Source organism: Lipophrys pholis, assembly GCF_963383615.2.
Source record: "Lipophrys pholis genome assembly, chromosome: 4".
NCBI lineage: Eukaryota > Metazoa > Chordata > Actinopteri > Blenniiformes > Blenniidae > Lipophrys > Lipophrys pholis.
In genome coordinates, this window is record NC_137637.1 from 29,261,421 (window position 1) to 29,277,716 (window position 16,296).

Sequence of the window (16,296 nt, forward strand, 5' to 3'; positions counted from 1 at the left end):
AGTCATGACAAGGACTAAAGCGAGGATTCTAGTGCACCTGCTCAAACTGTAGATTTGAAACAGAACCACTGGCGTGGCAACAGACTCGGCTCAGTCGCGAGCGTTGCCAAGACGCTGACACATCCCCGCCATAAAAATGTTTCTTCAGATTTGAATTAATGCAACTAATAAAGGGTCCTCACTGTGATGAAAAGGTGAAGATGTTCCAAAGTGCAATCAGTGAGGCTCTAATTTGCAAACCTGACCTTGACTTCTTTTTTCTTTTTTTTTCAGATGAAAAGGTAATTGGTTTGTGATTTGGATTCTTTTAAAATTAGTGCTTGAGTGCTTAAGACAAAAAAAAAACCCAAAAAAACTTTGGACAATAACACAATCAGCCAGAATAGATTAAAAGAGAAAAAAGCTCAACCGGGTTTGTGACACCGCGAGCAAAGGGAGGAAACAATGTCCCAATTTAATCCTGAGTCCAAATTTTGGTGTGACCACCATGAAACAAACAAACAAACAAACAAACCTGAAACTACTGTGAATAATCCCAAAATGGCTCACAACAGCTCGGTCTGACAGCAATGTGAAAGATGTTACCTAAAAGCTAAAATCAATTTAGTTTGGAGTACACTGCAGCCCTAAGGTCAAGATGTCTCAAAAAGTGTTGCAGCAACGCTGCTTCAGAGCTCCCTCACCTCCAGCTCTCTGAGCACCGGGTGGTCATCGATGCCAGGAAAGAGAACCCTCATGGCATAAGTGCGATAGTCCAAGTAGGGTATACCAGCTCTGTCCAGGTCACTTGTTAACTCATTGATGTCCGTTTGCAACTCTGCAAAAGCTGCAAAAGATAGAAGGACACAGTGAATATTAGTTTTTAGCTGAATTTTTCAGAAAAATTTAGATCTGGGTGATGATTTCCACTTTTATGTTTATTAACATTTATTTAGAAGTTTTGATGTCTTTATATACTCTAAAGTCCAATGACAATTTGTAAATCGAATTTCTCTAATTTAATTCTGCTAGCCTTTTAACACTATCATATTTCACGCATATCAATTTGAATGCATCAATCTTCATTGTTATTAAAGCAAGATGATCAAATCAAAATAGCTGTAGATAGACGGCACACTAATGCAGCTATACATTAAATGCTAATTTGAGATTAAGATTAATTAAAGGAAATCATGATGGTTTAATCTCACAGGTCTCACTGACCCTCTTTACACTCCAGAGCCACTCTGGACTCCAGATTGTCCATCTGCATCTGCAGGCGCTTTAGAGTTAGATCATTCTCGTGTGACTTCCGTCGGTAGGCCAGCAGCACGATAATGACAATGATGAGGAGCAGCCCTCCTCCAGCTGTGATGCTGAAGATCGCAGGAAGTGTGAGCAGGCTGTCCGACCGGATGTGAACTTCTCCCGGGGAGATGTGGAGGCCTCCGACTTGGACCTGTATTGTGATAATAGGGGCACAAATGTATTTTCCTAAAACTGTGCTGAAAAAAAATCCAAATAACAACAAAGAAAGCGCCTTAATCAAATGTCTGGCGATGAATCAAAAACATTGTTGCTCAAGGATTAAAACAGCAAATACAATGGCGTGCGTTTCTATTTTTTTTAGTTTTCTGAACAGCTGCCTTTGAATAGAACAATTTCCAGGCACACAAGCTTAGCTTTCTTTTCACAGTGCTTTTCTCATTATTTGCAAGAGTGCCTGTCAATAATTCTAGAGGGCAATGTGCTGTAATTGGGAACCTACCAGACCATGAGTGACAGACAATGACAGAAAGCCAGTGACTAACTGAAAGCTTGTCGGTGACCCACAAACAAAGTGACGTAGGGACAAACACTGACCTACACAGAGCGACCCACATTCACACAAACGGCCAATCAAGCGCACAGCCAAACCCAGAACAGCAGCACGGGCAGAAGAACTGACCAGGACTTTGTGCTGGCCGGTGAGGTTTGGAGGCTCACAGAGTAACTGTGTGTCGGACACAGTGAGGGAACAGGGCGTATCTCCAATCAGCACTGTGTAATTTAGCCTGGCTCCACCGGATGCAGATGGCACCAGATTACGTCCCTGCAACACACAGAGGCAAAACAAAATGGGAATATATCAATGCAGTTTCAATTTAAAAAAAAAAAAAAAAAAAAGATTTTACAGAAATGAAAACTGAACAGTTCATTGTGCTTTTGACAAGCAAAAGTTTAATCTCAAGCCATGGTTGAGAAATAATTTGTATTAAATGCTTAAGCCAAGTAGATAGACACTGTAAAATAGAGGGATCTAGCTTCAACGGTTATATGTGAAAGATAGTGAAAATTATATTGCATTTACTTGTCACCACTATAGAAATTAGAGGTGTGTATTTCAGTGTAAGTCAGAGTCTTTCTCTCAGTTAATCCTCTCCTCACATTGTGCACTACACATTACTGTGTAATGTAGCTGTAACCCGTTGGACGAGCTGTCAGCAGCGTGTGGGTCTATCTGATGACTTCCTCTCTTATTAAGTTACATCATTTCAAATGGAGAAAGATGGTCTATGATCTGGATGTCAGGGGTTCTTGAAAGAAACACACTTGTGAACTAATGAGAGTGCAAAGCAGCATACTAAAAACTAGAAACATGAAGTCAGAATTGCGAATATTATACAGTGAAGATAGCATTTATTCTGTGTACTGTGATACAGACTTTTAGTAATATTCTGAATATAAGTCGCATCTCTAATAAGGCTGTCATGAGGACTGAGACCATTCAGGAGTAATGAGATGCTCGTCCTTCATTAAACAGGTTACATAATAATGCTCTTTACTGGAGACGCATCTGTGGATGATGCTGAAGCTAAAGCTGAGGGGCTTTGGGCAGAACTCAGAGAGACAGCAGCTCTGACAGCGATTGTTTGAACACGACAGTTGAGTAGAAAAAAACGTCAGAAAGGTTGCATCTCCTCTGACTTGCCTTGAGGATGATGGGCGCTCCAGGTTTCTGCTCCAGAACTCCCGAGAGGCTGAGGGGCTCCAGGTACGGGTTGGGGTAGTACACAAAACTTGTGTTGTTGTAAGTCAGCAAAGCTTGGACGTTGTTGAAGACGAAGCCGAACTCGTCCACGTGTTTTATCGTCTCCTGGTCTGTTGTGTACTCCGCCTTCAGAGAAGGGGCGAAGCAGCTGATGGTGGTTGTGTTCATAACTTTGCAGACCTGGAGGGAAATCAAACGGGGGGGGGGGGGGGGGGGGTTGATTGATCTACTGCGTCACTGCATGTATAGTAGCAATAGTTCAGTTTAATATGACCCTGACTTTTTAGAAATATAGTAGTTGTTAAGTAGACACATTAGAAAAGTTCCACAGTGGTTGACTACAGTGACTATTTTTTCCTCTCGGTATTGTTTCCTCACACGGTCCAAAAATGTTCTTCTGAGCTTAATTGGTGACTGTGAATTGCCTGTTGGTGTGAAAGTGTGTCTGTGTTTGGCCCTGTGATGGACTGGCAACCTGCCCACAGTGTTTCCTGCTCTTGCCCATAGTCAGCTGGAATTGGCTCCAGCATCTTGCCCTGAGTTGGATAGAGCGGTATAGAAGATGGATGGATGGAGACATTAGTTTTCTACTAAGTCTCCTTTGGAAAAAAAATAAAAAATCTTGCAACCACTTCCACTGAAAAGTTCTGAACAGATGTGATGTATTTATATTATCAGTTAAAGTTTACACACAGGTGTTTTGAGTGTGTTATGAAGGATTTTAATCATCATACACATCATTAATCGTCATAAACTGTTTCAAATGTAGTCAGTTATTCAATCTCTGGATTGGATTCACTCTTCTTTTTCTCCCCCTGCAGGTCTTTAAAGTGGGTTCTGAGCTGCTCCTCTGAAATTCACCGGCTCCAGGCCAGTCTGTAGTCGACTTCACTCACATCTGATGTCTCACAGAAAATAGTTTCAAGTCAATTAGGCTTGCATAAACATTTTTAAGCGGTTCCAGTAATGTTTTCGAGATATGTACGATAAAGAGCGCGACCTCATTAAATTCACCAGTGACCCTATTTTTCACCAGCTGATTTGGGTTACAGTTCAGCTTTAATCCCTTTAGATCTCAGCGCTGCCAGTGACACTGTAAAACATGCCGTTTTAATTGACTGGCTCAAATGTTGGGTTGGCATCATTAATGCACCATCTAATTGACTCAGGCCAAAGCTCTTGCACTCCTCATGAAAAGCTCCCGTTTTTTCCAAAACATTACGCGGGCAATTTCTAATGTTCTCTTTATTAAACTGATTTACCTAAATAACTCATCTCCCTTACTGGAAACTCCCCAGTGTTTCTGCGTTTATTTTAGGATTATATTTGGTTTAAGCCAATATTTCTCTTGCAGCGTTTTTGACTCTCGGTTATTTGTTAAATACATAAAAAGCACAGTGTACAATCAATGCAATGACAAAACACTGCCACAGACGTTATATTTTTCCAATATAAATAATTTACATTATAAAAATAAGTATACTGTTAAACCATCTCAAAACAACGTATTCAGTTCATACACGATCCTCGGATAAGGTCCCTGATGGCTTGGAGGTAAAGGTGTCTGGATCTTTGCCAAAAGTACCCAAAGACTTGAAAACAATCCATCACTGCGAAGCAGCCTGACTGGGCAATTCATGCAAGCAGGACCAGCCCCATAAATCACCTCCTAAAAAATGAGTTGTGCTTCCATGTCAGTTTTGTAAAATCTCTTTTTCAGAACAAACCGTTCAGTACAATACAATCCAGTCACCTCTTTGGTTACGTTTGGATTAACAGTTTCAACCACAGCAAAATTTATTTTTAGAAAGTCACCTACAAATATAGCAAAACATCAATTAAGAGCAACTTCACCTGCAGGATTTTGATCACATTGCTCAAAAAGAGTTTTTTTCCCCACTCACGTTGACAGATTCATGGCCAGCATATTTGACTCTGACTCGTGGTTCTTGAACTACATCCAGGTTGGTTCCAGTCACTGTCAGGGTGGTGTGTCCACTGTTTGGAGGAAAGAAATGTATTTATTTAAACGGAATTATTGGCCAAACATACACATACGAGCATGCTCTGCCACAGGTAGCAATATTGTGAACGCAAACTACCTTTTCATCGGGATTTAACCAGAGTAGTGTCCATACCGTAATTATTCTCTTTGCACAATATTTTCAGGAGAAACTGCATTAATGCAGTTTGGAGGAGGTAAAGCTGGCATGGGAGCTCGCTCTTTGTTATTGGGCAGAAGAGCCAGATCAAACGGAGAACCAGCTGGCTGCTATTTTATATTCATCCACGACTGCGAGACTGGCATAGCATGAATACAGGTGCTGCTTGTTTACATATCTGTACGAGATGTGATTAAAATAAACACACTCTAATCTTTGCATAACCTGTGCTGCAGTGTGTGCTTCGTTTAAGAGTGAAATTGGAAAGTAGAAAAGGAGAAGCCAAAGTGGAAAAAGAGAAATACAGGAGAGAAATGAAAAAAAAAAAAAAATAAGAAAAACTGGCCAGTCTCGTCGGCCTGACGGACTGCCAATCCTTCTCTTCTCGCACTTCAAAGGCTAGCGAAGCTTGTAGGGCCTCATAGTGGGGCTGCACATTCATGATGAGGGCTCTTGATTGCGGCTCCACAAAGCTCCTCCTGTCACTAGGCGGAGGGCCAGCGTGTCTCTCTGAAGTCTAATCTGCAGGGACGTAATGCTGGGTAATCCCACCCGAACCCAAATTAAGTGCCATCTTTTATTTATTGGAGCACAGGTAATGCACCTTTCTACTTTGATAGAAATGTTTATGCAGCAGAATCTTTTTTTGTGTGTGTGTGTGTGTTATCCAACCTTTTAGTGTGGAATCATTAAATTCAGTGTATTTTACCTCAAGTGATTTACTATACCTGCAGCGGTGGATTATTTTCTGATATTAGGCAACTTCTTGTGATTACAGATGAGATGGTATTGAGAAATAACCACCTAATACATCATAACATTTGTTTTGTTTCTAAAATAACCCAGATATTACTGGCTCTATCTCTGATTTCCTGGCACAAAAAGGGACAAAGGGACACAGTCACATCTAAGCAAGAGTGTTTGTTTAGTTTTTTTAAGATGTGATTGAACTTACACCCTTGATGACACTCAAACTCTGAACCCTATAGCTATCATAATAAGTAGTCGACTTTACAGTCGCTGTATGCATCCTCCACTGAGAAAAGAACAACCAGAAGAGCTATGTGCTATATCGCCGACTTCACACTGTACATAGATGTGCAAAGTGTGCACAGTGTGCGTTTTGGATGGGGTTCTGATTTAACGAGGACGCGAAAACTGTTCAGCTGGCATTAATTTGTGAAGCTCAGAAAGAAGTGCAAACATGAGAAGCAGCTAAAGCACCCCTTTCGCACCTACTTCATCTCCCATCGGTTACCAAATCTGCAGCACGCAAGCTGAGATCTCTTCCTCTCTCAATAATTATGACATACCTTATGATCAAAGCTAACACCAGACCTGCAAACTGTTTGTGAGCATGAGTGAACGCTGTTTATGTCACATTCTTGTCTGCGACAGACATTGCTACTCCCAGATTGTAAAACATACCCTACAGTTTGCATGTTTGTGGATTGAATAAAGGAAACATGTGACTGGTAGCTTACACGCCACATGTCTAGTCAATTTTCAGTAATCATTAAATTGTTTAGTTTTGTTTTTTTTACATCACATTGAAAACCATTTAAATGTTGCACATCTATATATTTAATGCACTTAACTTACAGACATGCAATGCATCCATGAAATTGCAATAAGTGTCATGTATCTTTTTGGCCGTCTGGTTGAGAGGATTACATTTTTTTGTTTCACAACACCCATTGTGTGTTATAAACTAATAAGATGACAACAAAATGAGCATTAACACTAAAAGGAGTCCTCCATGTAGCGCGCCTTCGGGAATGATCCTGCATATCAAAGTTTTAGTGCAGGCGGGTGGTGGATATCTTTAAATATATATGCAGTACTCTATTGCTCTGACTCGCCTCGTGATGCTCCACAGGGGCTCAATGCGCTGAACTGTGGGGTCCTCGATGTACTCAAAGGCCAGACTTCCAGGGACTTTAGCTCGGTCGACGCTCAGGCTGACTTGCACTGGCCCTGCTCCAGTCACCGACGGTGCGGAGAAGCACACGATCTCTGACATGGTCCTCCTGGTGTGAAAACCAAAAGAGGGATTTATTCATACATTTGATTGTGACTGCCCACTCACTGCTGCAGTTACAAATCCCTGACTTCACGCAGTTATGAGCCATGCACACTACCATGAGGGGAGAAGATTCATTATGGTCTGTCCCATCTCCTCCTCGTTATAGACACATTAGGGATGGAACACAGTAATTAGACGGTGCTCAAGCTAATGGCTTTCTTGCCTCACCCACCTTACTGCTACCATGTGAGGCATTTTGAACTTTAAATAGAGATCTATAAATACACAGAGGACAATACGTACCTCGTGGAGTTTTATCACCTTCTCACAAATCATTCTTAAGACTTTTAATCTAACACAGAGACACATAATTGTGTCTAAAGTGTGCTTTTTTAGAATGGAGTGATCTCATACTGTGTTGCCTTGAAAATTAGAGAAGACAAAATCTTTAATTCTTTGCCAAAACACCGTCTGCGACTGTAGAGTTTTTCGTAATGTAACATCATATTATCATCACTCACCTGTACAGCTCGCAGGTTTGATTACCAAAGTACACGTTAATGGTACTGCCAGCACCCAGATTCTCCCCAACAATCGTGACCTTCGTGCCCCCAGATTCAGGTCCTCTGCCGGGGGTCAGTGCCAACATTGTTGGGGTCTGTGAAAGGCAGAATATTAGTCATATTTCCTTTAACGAAGCTCCTCAAATAGAAAATATACACTCTTTTAGTTATTGTCTAAGTATTCCCATTTATTAAGTGATGACGTTAATATAAATCTTTGAAAAGTTAGGAGAGACAGAGAAACTGATCAAAAAACGAATGTAAAAGAAAAAGCCAATTTAAAGTATTTTTTCACAAAGATGGTTTGAGTGCAAGAGATCACAAAATTAATGGCAGTAACTTTAGAATGCTCACTGTGATTATTCTTATAATTTCAAAGTCCTACTTTTTCAAATCCTGTGCTGCAGTTAAAAGAAATCAAGTGTCTTCCTGCCCCCTTTGCTCTCCAGTTTATAATTGTCTCGAGATGAATAGATCTAATTGATTAACTCTCACCTGCAATCATGCTTTCAGACCATTTCATTAAGAACCCTTAATGTTTGTGCCACAACAAATGAACAGAGTTGGTGTCTTTCAGCATCCAAATTACCACAAAGGTGTAGAGCTGGGAGGACTGGGCGCGGAGCTCTGGTCTGCATTCGCCAACACACAGCTTAACTGGACCAGGTGCACTTCCTTCAGGGGCTCCAGCCATCTCACACACAATCCTGTCATGACAACAAAAGGAAACAAATAGTTGTAGACACACAAAAAAAACACCCCACAAGCTTTATGCATAATGGTAAGCAGTGGACTCGCGGCACTGCCTTGCATTTGTTATGAACTGTACTGTGGGAAGATGGCCTCTGCTGGCCAGTGTGATTGAGGTGGACTTTCATAGAAGTTGTGGGTCAATACCGAGGGCCATCTTTCTTCCTAATGGGAAACCTATAACAGCAATATAACTCAAATGATAAACTGCACCCCTCCCCATCTCCGGCACGATTGCCACCCACCATTACCTCTGGTTGCCATGACAACATAGAGGTTTCTTCAATAAATCAGTATTGCCTGTCAGGTCAATAAGATAAAGCACGCCATGAATAAGTCATTATAGCAACTGACCCCATGCTGAAATTAATGGTTGTAACAGCTGTAATGCCATGTTTTAAAGCACGCTGGTTGCCAAATGAATGGCCCTGCCGGATGCACTGCTCCACGCGAGAAACTCGTTCATCGATACAATAAGAGCATCCAATGAATCGTCCCTGCCCATCGCTTCTATTCATACATCACAAGAGTTTTCCAATTTTCTGCTGGCATGTTCTTTTCTTTTTTTCCTCTTTTTTTCTACAGGCATATAAATAAAGTCCCTTCAGCCTGAGCCCAATCGCATTACATGGCTGTGAGAGAAACACATGGCTAACAGATTGTCCCTCCAGTCAGCGACATGCAGCGCATTTCAATTACAGCTGTGCCGACAGCCTCATAACGACAACGACACAAAGACTGTCTCTTCCTTTGGCTCCGACTGCACCAGAGCAATGCAAAGCCTCACATACAATCCCAGTACCTGATGAGGCATCGCGGGGTATCCGGCGGCTTATTCATAGACTGCAAGTGGAAACCAGTGTGAGTGAGAAAGGGAGACTGCATGCATTATTCTCCTCTGTGATGTGTATGTGCGTGCGTGCGTGTGTGTGCTTGCATCTGTACAGTATGCCTATGGTACTGTATGGGGAGGGGAGGAGCCATTCTTACTGTTCTGCAGTGATGTATCCCTCCTCCTGTGGGGTGCACTGAATTCCTGCTACCTCCACATTTCCCTCCAGCTCAGAGAAGGACAGACCCAGGTTCAAGCCCTGGATGGTGACCAGCGTGCCCCCCTCCACAGGTCCAGCCACTGGGCTCACCTACACAAGCATGACAAGAAAATGAGAGTAAAGTGAGTTGAGTTCATTGACCACAAACAGTGAAACTCTGTTCCACGTCAGACTCCTCTAGAACAAAGCAGTGTATACTTTACTACATTGTTTTTATAACTTTATTGTGTCCAGCAGGATTGTTGGTGCCTCACAGTGCATAACCTGGGGTTAATCCTTACCTTTAGATGTGGAGTTTGATGCACTCCCAGAATATTACTCCCGCTTCCTTGTCTGGCTGTTTGTTAAATTAGTTTTCTTTAAATTGCCTGTAAGTGGCTGTGTGATTGTATCTTTCTTTCTTTGTCAACCCTAATGAACTGACAACCCATTCAGGGCATACTCATTATGAGCTGAAAGAATGTTTCTGTACCTTTGAGAAATGTATTGAAAGTACTTGTATAAATGTTTAAAATACGGCTATGAAGGTTCAACTCCAGTAGGTATTCTCAGTTACAAAAGGCCAGCATACATTTTCAATAAGCTATCAAGGTCTATCCAACTTGACGGGAATGAATTTATGATGACATTAAAAGTCTCGATAAGTCCCGGCTTCAAATTTCACTTTGAGCATGGTCTCAACATTTGTTGGCTGCTTTGGTACAAAAATTCAAAAATGAATGTGTAATGGTAAATTAGAAATAAAACCAAAGAACAGGCTCTGTGTTCAGGATTTAAACCTCAAAAGCGAATCTTACGTAAATGTAACTTGGAACGCACAACTTGCATGCAAACGCCGTTTATTCATAAATCCTTGACATTCACTTTAATTCAAAACAAACTGTAATGAATAATGCAGTGAATAACAAAACCTTGAGAAAACCTATTCACTTCCTTTTTCAGCACAAAGTTAACCATCCCAGCAGGGAACCTTTTGCACCTACAGAGCAGAACAGGAGCAATGCCGGAGCAACACTGCCTCCGCTCCCGAGCAGCACTTGGTCGTTGATTCATTCTGCTGCAGCTCCTTCAGAAACACTAATAATGTGACAGGGACATCAAAGGCTCGCGGCTCTTTGAAGTGGAAGAGCCTTGCATCTCTGTGCCTGACCCACTGTGCCTCATTCAAGAGAATGAACAGGAGTTTGTGACATAAAAGATCCATCACCACTTTCTAAACAGACTGAATTCGTTTAGCTGTCAAACACTTTAGGGTTTCAGCCGGTGGGGAACAAAATGTGAGATGGTCAGGTAAACAGTCACGGGGAAGTGAGACTAGACGTTAGCCACTAATAAAAATTAGTTATAACTGTCGATGTTCATACAACAGATATCTGTTCATTTCTACAAACAGCTGTAGAGGCATCCTGTTCCTGATCCTGTACTGTGCTAGAAGACCTTCAGTACAACTCTCTACACCGAAGAACTAAACACAGCTTAACACCTGATTCTTATAAATTATGCATTATCAATATTATAATATACACATGAATGTATATATGTATAATCAATTTCTATGCTGCTCTGCCAGACGTTGGGCTGTGGGGCAAAGTGTATCACAAAATAGAGAGAGAGAGAGAGAGAGAGAGAGAGAGAGAGAGAGAGAGAGAGAGAGAGAGAGAGAGAGAGAGAGAGAGAGAAGAGAGAGAGAGAGAGAGAGAGAGAGAGAGAGAGATGAGAGAGAGAGAGAGAGAGAGAGAGAGAGAGAGAGAGAGAGAGAGAGAGAGAGAGAGAGAGAGAGAGAGAGAGAGAGAGAGAGAGAGAGAGAGAGAGAGAGAGAGAGAGAGAGAGAGAGAGAGAGACAGACAACCACACCTCATTCAAAATTACATGCAATTCACAATTACCATTTGACACAATTTCATGATTTTGATTAGGGGAAGGACTCTAAAGTACAACTACATGCGAACATCACTCTCAGATTTCTACCTGAAACCATTTTGCTATGAGGTGTGAGCATCAACCACTACACCACTGCGCACAGGAGCTATCAAACTATTTCTCTGTTTCTGTGTCCTGTACTGTTAGAACTGAGCAAAATATATATTTGTGACGATGCCAACCTGCTTTATTCGGACCTCTCCATCAAATTTTTCACAACAAACTTACACCTTCAGCTTTCAGATTTTCTGAACATATTGCAATGTCACAGTGTTGGTCTGAATTAGTTTTTTCTTAGTTTTATACTGAGATGCAGGAAACTCATTTTTATTGAGGGATTCTAAATCTATAAAAAGCAAATGCTCCTGCTCATTTCATCTCCATTGTACAAAAGGCCTTTAAGTTGTTTAACCCACCAAAACCCAACTCTACTTAATAAATTCACATTTTTATAAAAAAAAAAAAAAAAAAAAATTGAGATAAACTACAACTGCTTTTTCATTTTTATCCTTCAAACATGCAGATCAGTGAAAATCACAAGCCCCTTTGGCATATAACCATAGCACACATTGCTAAGATAATGGTAAAACAGCAAACAAGGCCTCAGTGCAGAAGGTGACCGGATCAGATACAAAGGTGTTTCTGTGGGAACAGTTTTACTGGTTGTTGGATATTTTTTATGTGAATTCTCCAGAAAATACTCATGTGGTTTGTCTGCTGATTCTGCTAATGGTTTGCCTTCTTGCACGTTGGAAAAAAAAAACACAACATAGGGAAATATTTGCTAATATAAGCACAACAATTTAAAGTATGTATAAAACTCTCTCCCCCTATCTAAATACAGTCTGAACTCTCTCGAAGTACTTGTGGCTCCAGTGAATGAGTCAGTGATAAACTAGCCAACAGCCCAAACAAACAGACCTCAGTGATGCGTGGGTTGGTGCACTTGACATTCCTGGCGGAAAGGTCCAGCCAGCGGCTAGCGTAAGGGGAAATGGGAGCGCAGTGCTGCTTCATGGTGCATCGGCCCTCGGCGCTACACCAGCCACACTGGAACTTCCTCTCCGCCCGCAGACACATGCCACAGCTGTCCCGCTGGGCACTGCACTTGTAGAGGTGCACTGCAGGCAGCACACGAGGAAAGATGATGTCAGTTAATGCAATATCAAGAATTTCATATGGAAATGGAAAATGTATTGACGTTATAGAAAAGAACAGGCTGTAAATATCAATAAGCCTTAAAAGCTGTTGCACATACATAAAACATGTTGTTGGAAATATGTAAAATAAATAACTGTACTCATCACTTGAAATAGCAAGGCAGCAATTTCATAAAATGGATCAACTTAATTGTGCAAAATTCCTGTTTCATGTAATACATAGAATATAAAGTAATCCATTAAACCTTTCTTTGAACTGTGTTTCTTACATCCGCACAGGAACCTATATTTATGCTCATATGAAGCCTAAATAACAAGTCCTATTAAAATTCATGGCCATCAGTCACAGTATCCTTGACTACGGGGATGTATTTATTGTACAACCCACAGTAGCAACGGACACCTTTTTTTTTTTTTTCTATGATGATGGAAATAAGACTTGAGCCCCGAGACATTACAAGCTGAGCAAGTATGAAGATTCAACCCTTCACCCCATCAGGGCCACGAGTGATTGGGTGCTTTTTGATAACACTCCCTGCTATTGTGAACTTTCTCTCAAGGCCCTTTGGGAGCCTTGAAGTGCTTTCTATGACCCATCTATTCCCCGTGGATTGAGTGCTTTACACTTCTGTGGCCTGGCAATGATGGATGGCAGAGGCACCTTTAATCTTCTCGGGATTGTCGATGATGAAATTGCCGTTCCATACGATGGAGAGGTCCACTGCCAGGTCACTGATCTTCACACCCTCGTACATGTACTGAGAAGCAGAAACAGAGAGCGAGAGAGTGTCCAGAAAGTTAATACAGGCAGAGAGGAAGTCAAAGAGACACAAAGGATGGGATATAATACAGAGAGAGACAGAGCAGGGGAAAATGAGAGGATGAAAGGGCAGCGGAGAGACGAGGCTTTTAACCATCTGTCATCTCTGCCATGGTTGTCTGCTCCTCTCCTCTTTGACATGTAGGGATGCAAACTCTGGCTGTGGTGGCCGATCATCCACAACTGAAGAAAATGGCCTTTTCCTTCATTGTCACAGAGCAGCAAAGTACACTTTGCATTGAAATTGCTCCCCTGATTTTGTGATGTGTGGGAAAAATTGATGAGAAATCTTCTCCTAAATTTCCAACTTTCTATTTAGAAGTTGACCTTCACCCTCAGTGAACTGTCAAAAGTTAGTCTTGAAATGTCAGTTTGAAAGGTCATGTCACGGTTTTCATTCTTTTAACTTTTTATTTTTTTTGTTTTTTCCCCACACGACTTCCATTTCGGTGCTTTCTTTCCTGCTACTCTTCCAGCTCTCTTGCACATGTTTTGCACTTTCCTTTTCCTCTACTTTCTCCTCAGTATGCTCGGCACCTCAGGCGGTATCCACTGATGCTCATGTACTCTGTGTACCTTGCCTACACAGCATCCAAGCTGTCTGCCTCATTTGACAGCTGTGAGACTCCCACTGGGAGTGTTTGAGGTCATACCGAGCTGTTCTGGCACTGCACGCTGGTGCTGTTGAAGCGCAGCGCCGTGACTCGGTGACTGACACCCTGAACGTTCACCACGCACTCGTAACCCCGCTGGCCCGACTGCGGCTGGGGAAGGTTCCGGGCCCTCAAGGTGATGGGTCGGACGTCACCGGCCGGAATGAGAATTTCCCCAGAGTTGAGGAGCTGAGGGCAATCCTGTTTAAAACACCCAAACATACATACATGTAATTAGCGCGCAGAAAAAAGAAATTGTGGGGTTTTTCGCTGTTCCTGCTGGATTAATTTCACTCATGCATAAAACATGTTATTTACATAACTACTTTCTCCATGAGAGATTTATTGAAGAGTCTATCTAAAGTATGCTGTTATAGCATCTACATATCTGTATTTGTAGATGCGTATCAGCCTGTCTCTAATATATAATCCACACTAATTCATATGCAGCTGTTATATAAACAGTAATACTAATGTATCACAGGGAATAGTTGAACAAATAAACTGCTAATCCAAACACGATTTACATTTGCATTACGTTGTAATACCATGTTTAGTACCATGTTTATTGTGTAAGACAAATTTACCCTGTGGTGGTATAGAAATTTGGCAAACATTTGGTCTTTGCAGTATATTTTATGCTTCCAAACTGTAATATTTTTTATGTGTGAATGGGAAAGCCAAAGACACGGCAGAATCAATCAACTACCAAAAAAACTGTTTTCTAAAACTTTTAACAGAAAAAAAAATTGTTCTCAAAATAAACAAACGTAAATATTCATCCTGAACGACCTGGGACTTTGTCGATCCCGAATTGTCTTTGAGTGCCACCGGAACGTTTAATTTCAATGTTTTCAATTAAATAACTCAGCAACTATTAGGCAGGCCGTCAGTAAAGTGGCACTATATTTTGACTTAATGATATATTATGCCCGTAGGGCAAAAAAAAACAACCAATGTTAGCAATTAAGACACGTGTGGTGTTCTTAGAAGCAGCACTTTAGCCAGCTGCAGAGCTTCAGTGGTAATGTACCTCTGAGGCGTTGACTCTTCCCTCCTGGAATGAACAGCTGCTCGGGTCGTGGGTGCACAGGTTGCGGTATTTACACCAGTGGCAGCGGAAAGTGCTATTTACACAGGACAGACACCTGCAGGAGGAAACGAACATATTACTACATGCTGAGCCGGATGCGTGCAACATTTCAAATGAAAGATCTTGTATTTTTTGTCATGCTGCTTTTATGCAGTGTGCAAGATGTTCACATTATCTGCACCCTGGTCTCAGGAGAGAAAACCCAAAAAAGGGGTGACATATTAAAGATTCTAACTTCATGCTGAGTTTATCTTGTCATTGTATTTTATGGAAAGATCGTAGCGAGTTTTGATGCAGACTGCCTCAACGCAGTCATTTTTGCAGATGGCAATGCATTACCTTGAGCAGAAGGTCTTGGCAGAGGAGCAACTTTTCATGCGTTTCTGTCACTTGCAGCAATCATACTCTGTTGTAACTGTGTAATAAAATATGCTGCATTAAGGACGTACAGCGTCCTTGTTAGATGTACCACAGTCCCCGCATTTTATTTTTATAAGTAATTCACAATGAATTTACAGTTCATACGTATGTTTGTGGGCTAAACTGCATTTTTTACATAACTCGCTCAATTCTGTATATTGTCGAAAATCTGGAGTAAAGTGATAACTGAATATTTGATGGAGAAAATTGTGTGACATGCCTGGCTCCGACTCATCACTACATCCAGCGGTCATTTGTCGATTAAAGTCATGCTCAAACAACTTTGTTGTGCTGGATTTAATCACATTTTGGCCAACATTAATGGAGGCAGTGGAGATACAATGGAGATCGGTGATACACAGCTGTTGATATACCAGCAGAGCAATCAGAGAGATTAAAACTGAAAATGCCCTTTTTTTTTCCTTTGGGGAGGTCACAGACTTTACAATATAATATTGGTGTACGTTGTGTAAGAAAAAGTGCTATGAGCTCCCATGGTCTGCTCTTCTGATTTTGGCCATTCAATATGTTGCAACCTCAAAGAAATGTTAAATCCAGCAGCAGCTCTTTCATACTGCAGTTCATAGCAAGCTCCAAATGCCAATAATTGTAGTGTAGGATCATTCAATTTTTGATATTAATTAGCTGCTCAGGGCCAGTATGGACA

General features: G+C 41.4%; 1 protein-coding gene across 1 annotated transcript in view; it reads right to left on the bottom strand.

Moving 5' to 3' along the window:
- The window catches only part of LOC308108412 (plexin-A2-like), a gene marked incomplete at its 5' end in the record, with an annotated part of 69,554 nt that overhangs the window by 17,774 nt on the left and 35,484 nt on the right, over positions 1–16,296 (bottom strand). The window contains 13 exons of the mRNA XM_080461298.1: positions 684–826; positions 1,204–1,438; positions 1,928–2,071; positions 2,951–3,190; positions 4,915–5,008; positions 7,035–7,202; positions 7,720–7,856; positions 8,351–8,468; positions 9,502–9,653; positions 12,405–12,604; positions 13,305–13,401; positions 14,117–14,317; positions 15,150–15,264. Of these exons, the coding sequence (XP_080317424.1) occupies positions 684–826; positions 1,204–1,438; positions 1,928–2,071; positions 2,951–3,190; positions 4,915–5,008; positions 7,035–7,202; positions 7,720–7,856; positions 8,351–8,468; positions 9,502–9,653; positions 12,405–12,604; positions 13,305–13,401; positions 14,117–14,317; positions 15,150–15,264 (2,044 nt within the window). The remainder of the gene's footprint in view (positions 1–683; positions 827–1,203; positions 1,439–1,927; positions 2,072–2,950; positions 3,191–4,914; positions 5,009–7,034; positions 7,203–7,719; positions 7,857–8,350; positions 8,469–9,501; positions 9,654–12,404; positions 12,605–13,304; positions 13,402–14,116; positions 14,318–15,149; positions 15,265–16,296) is intronic.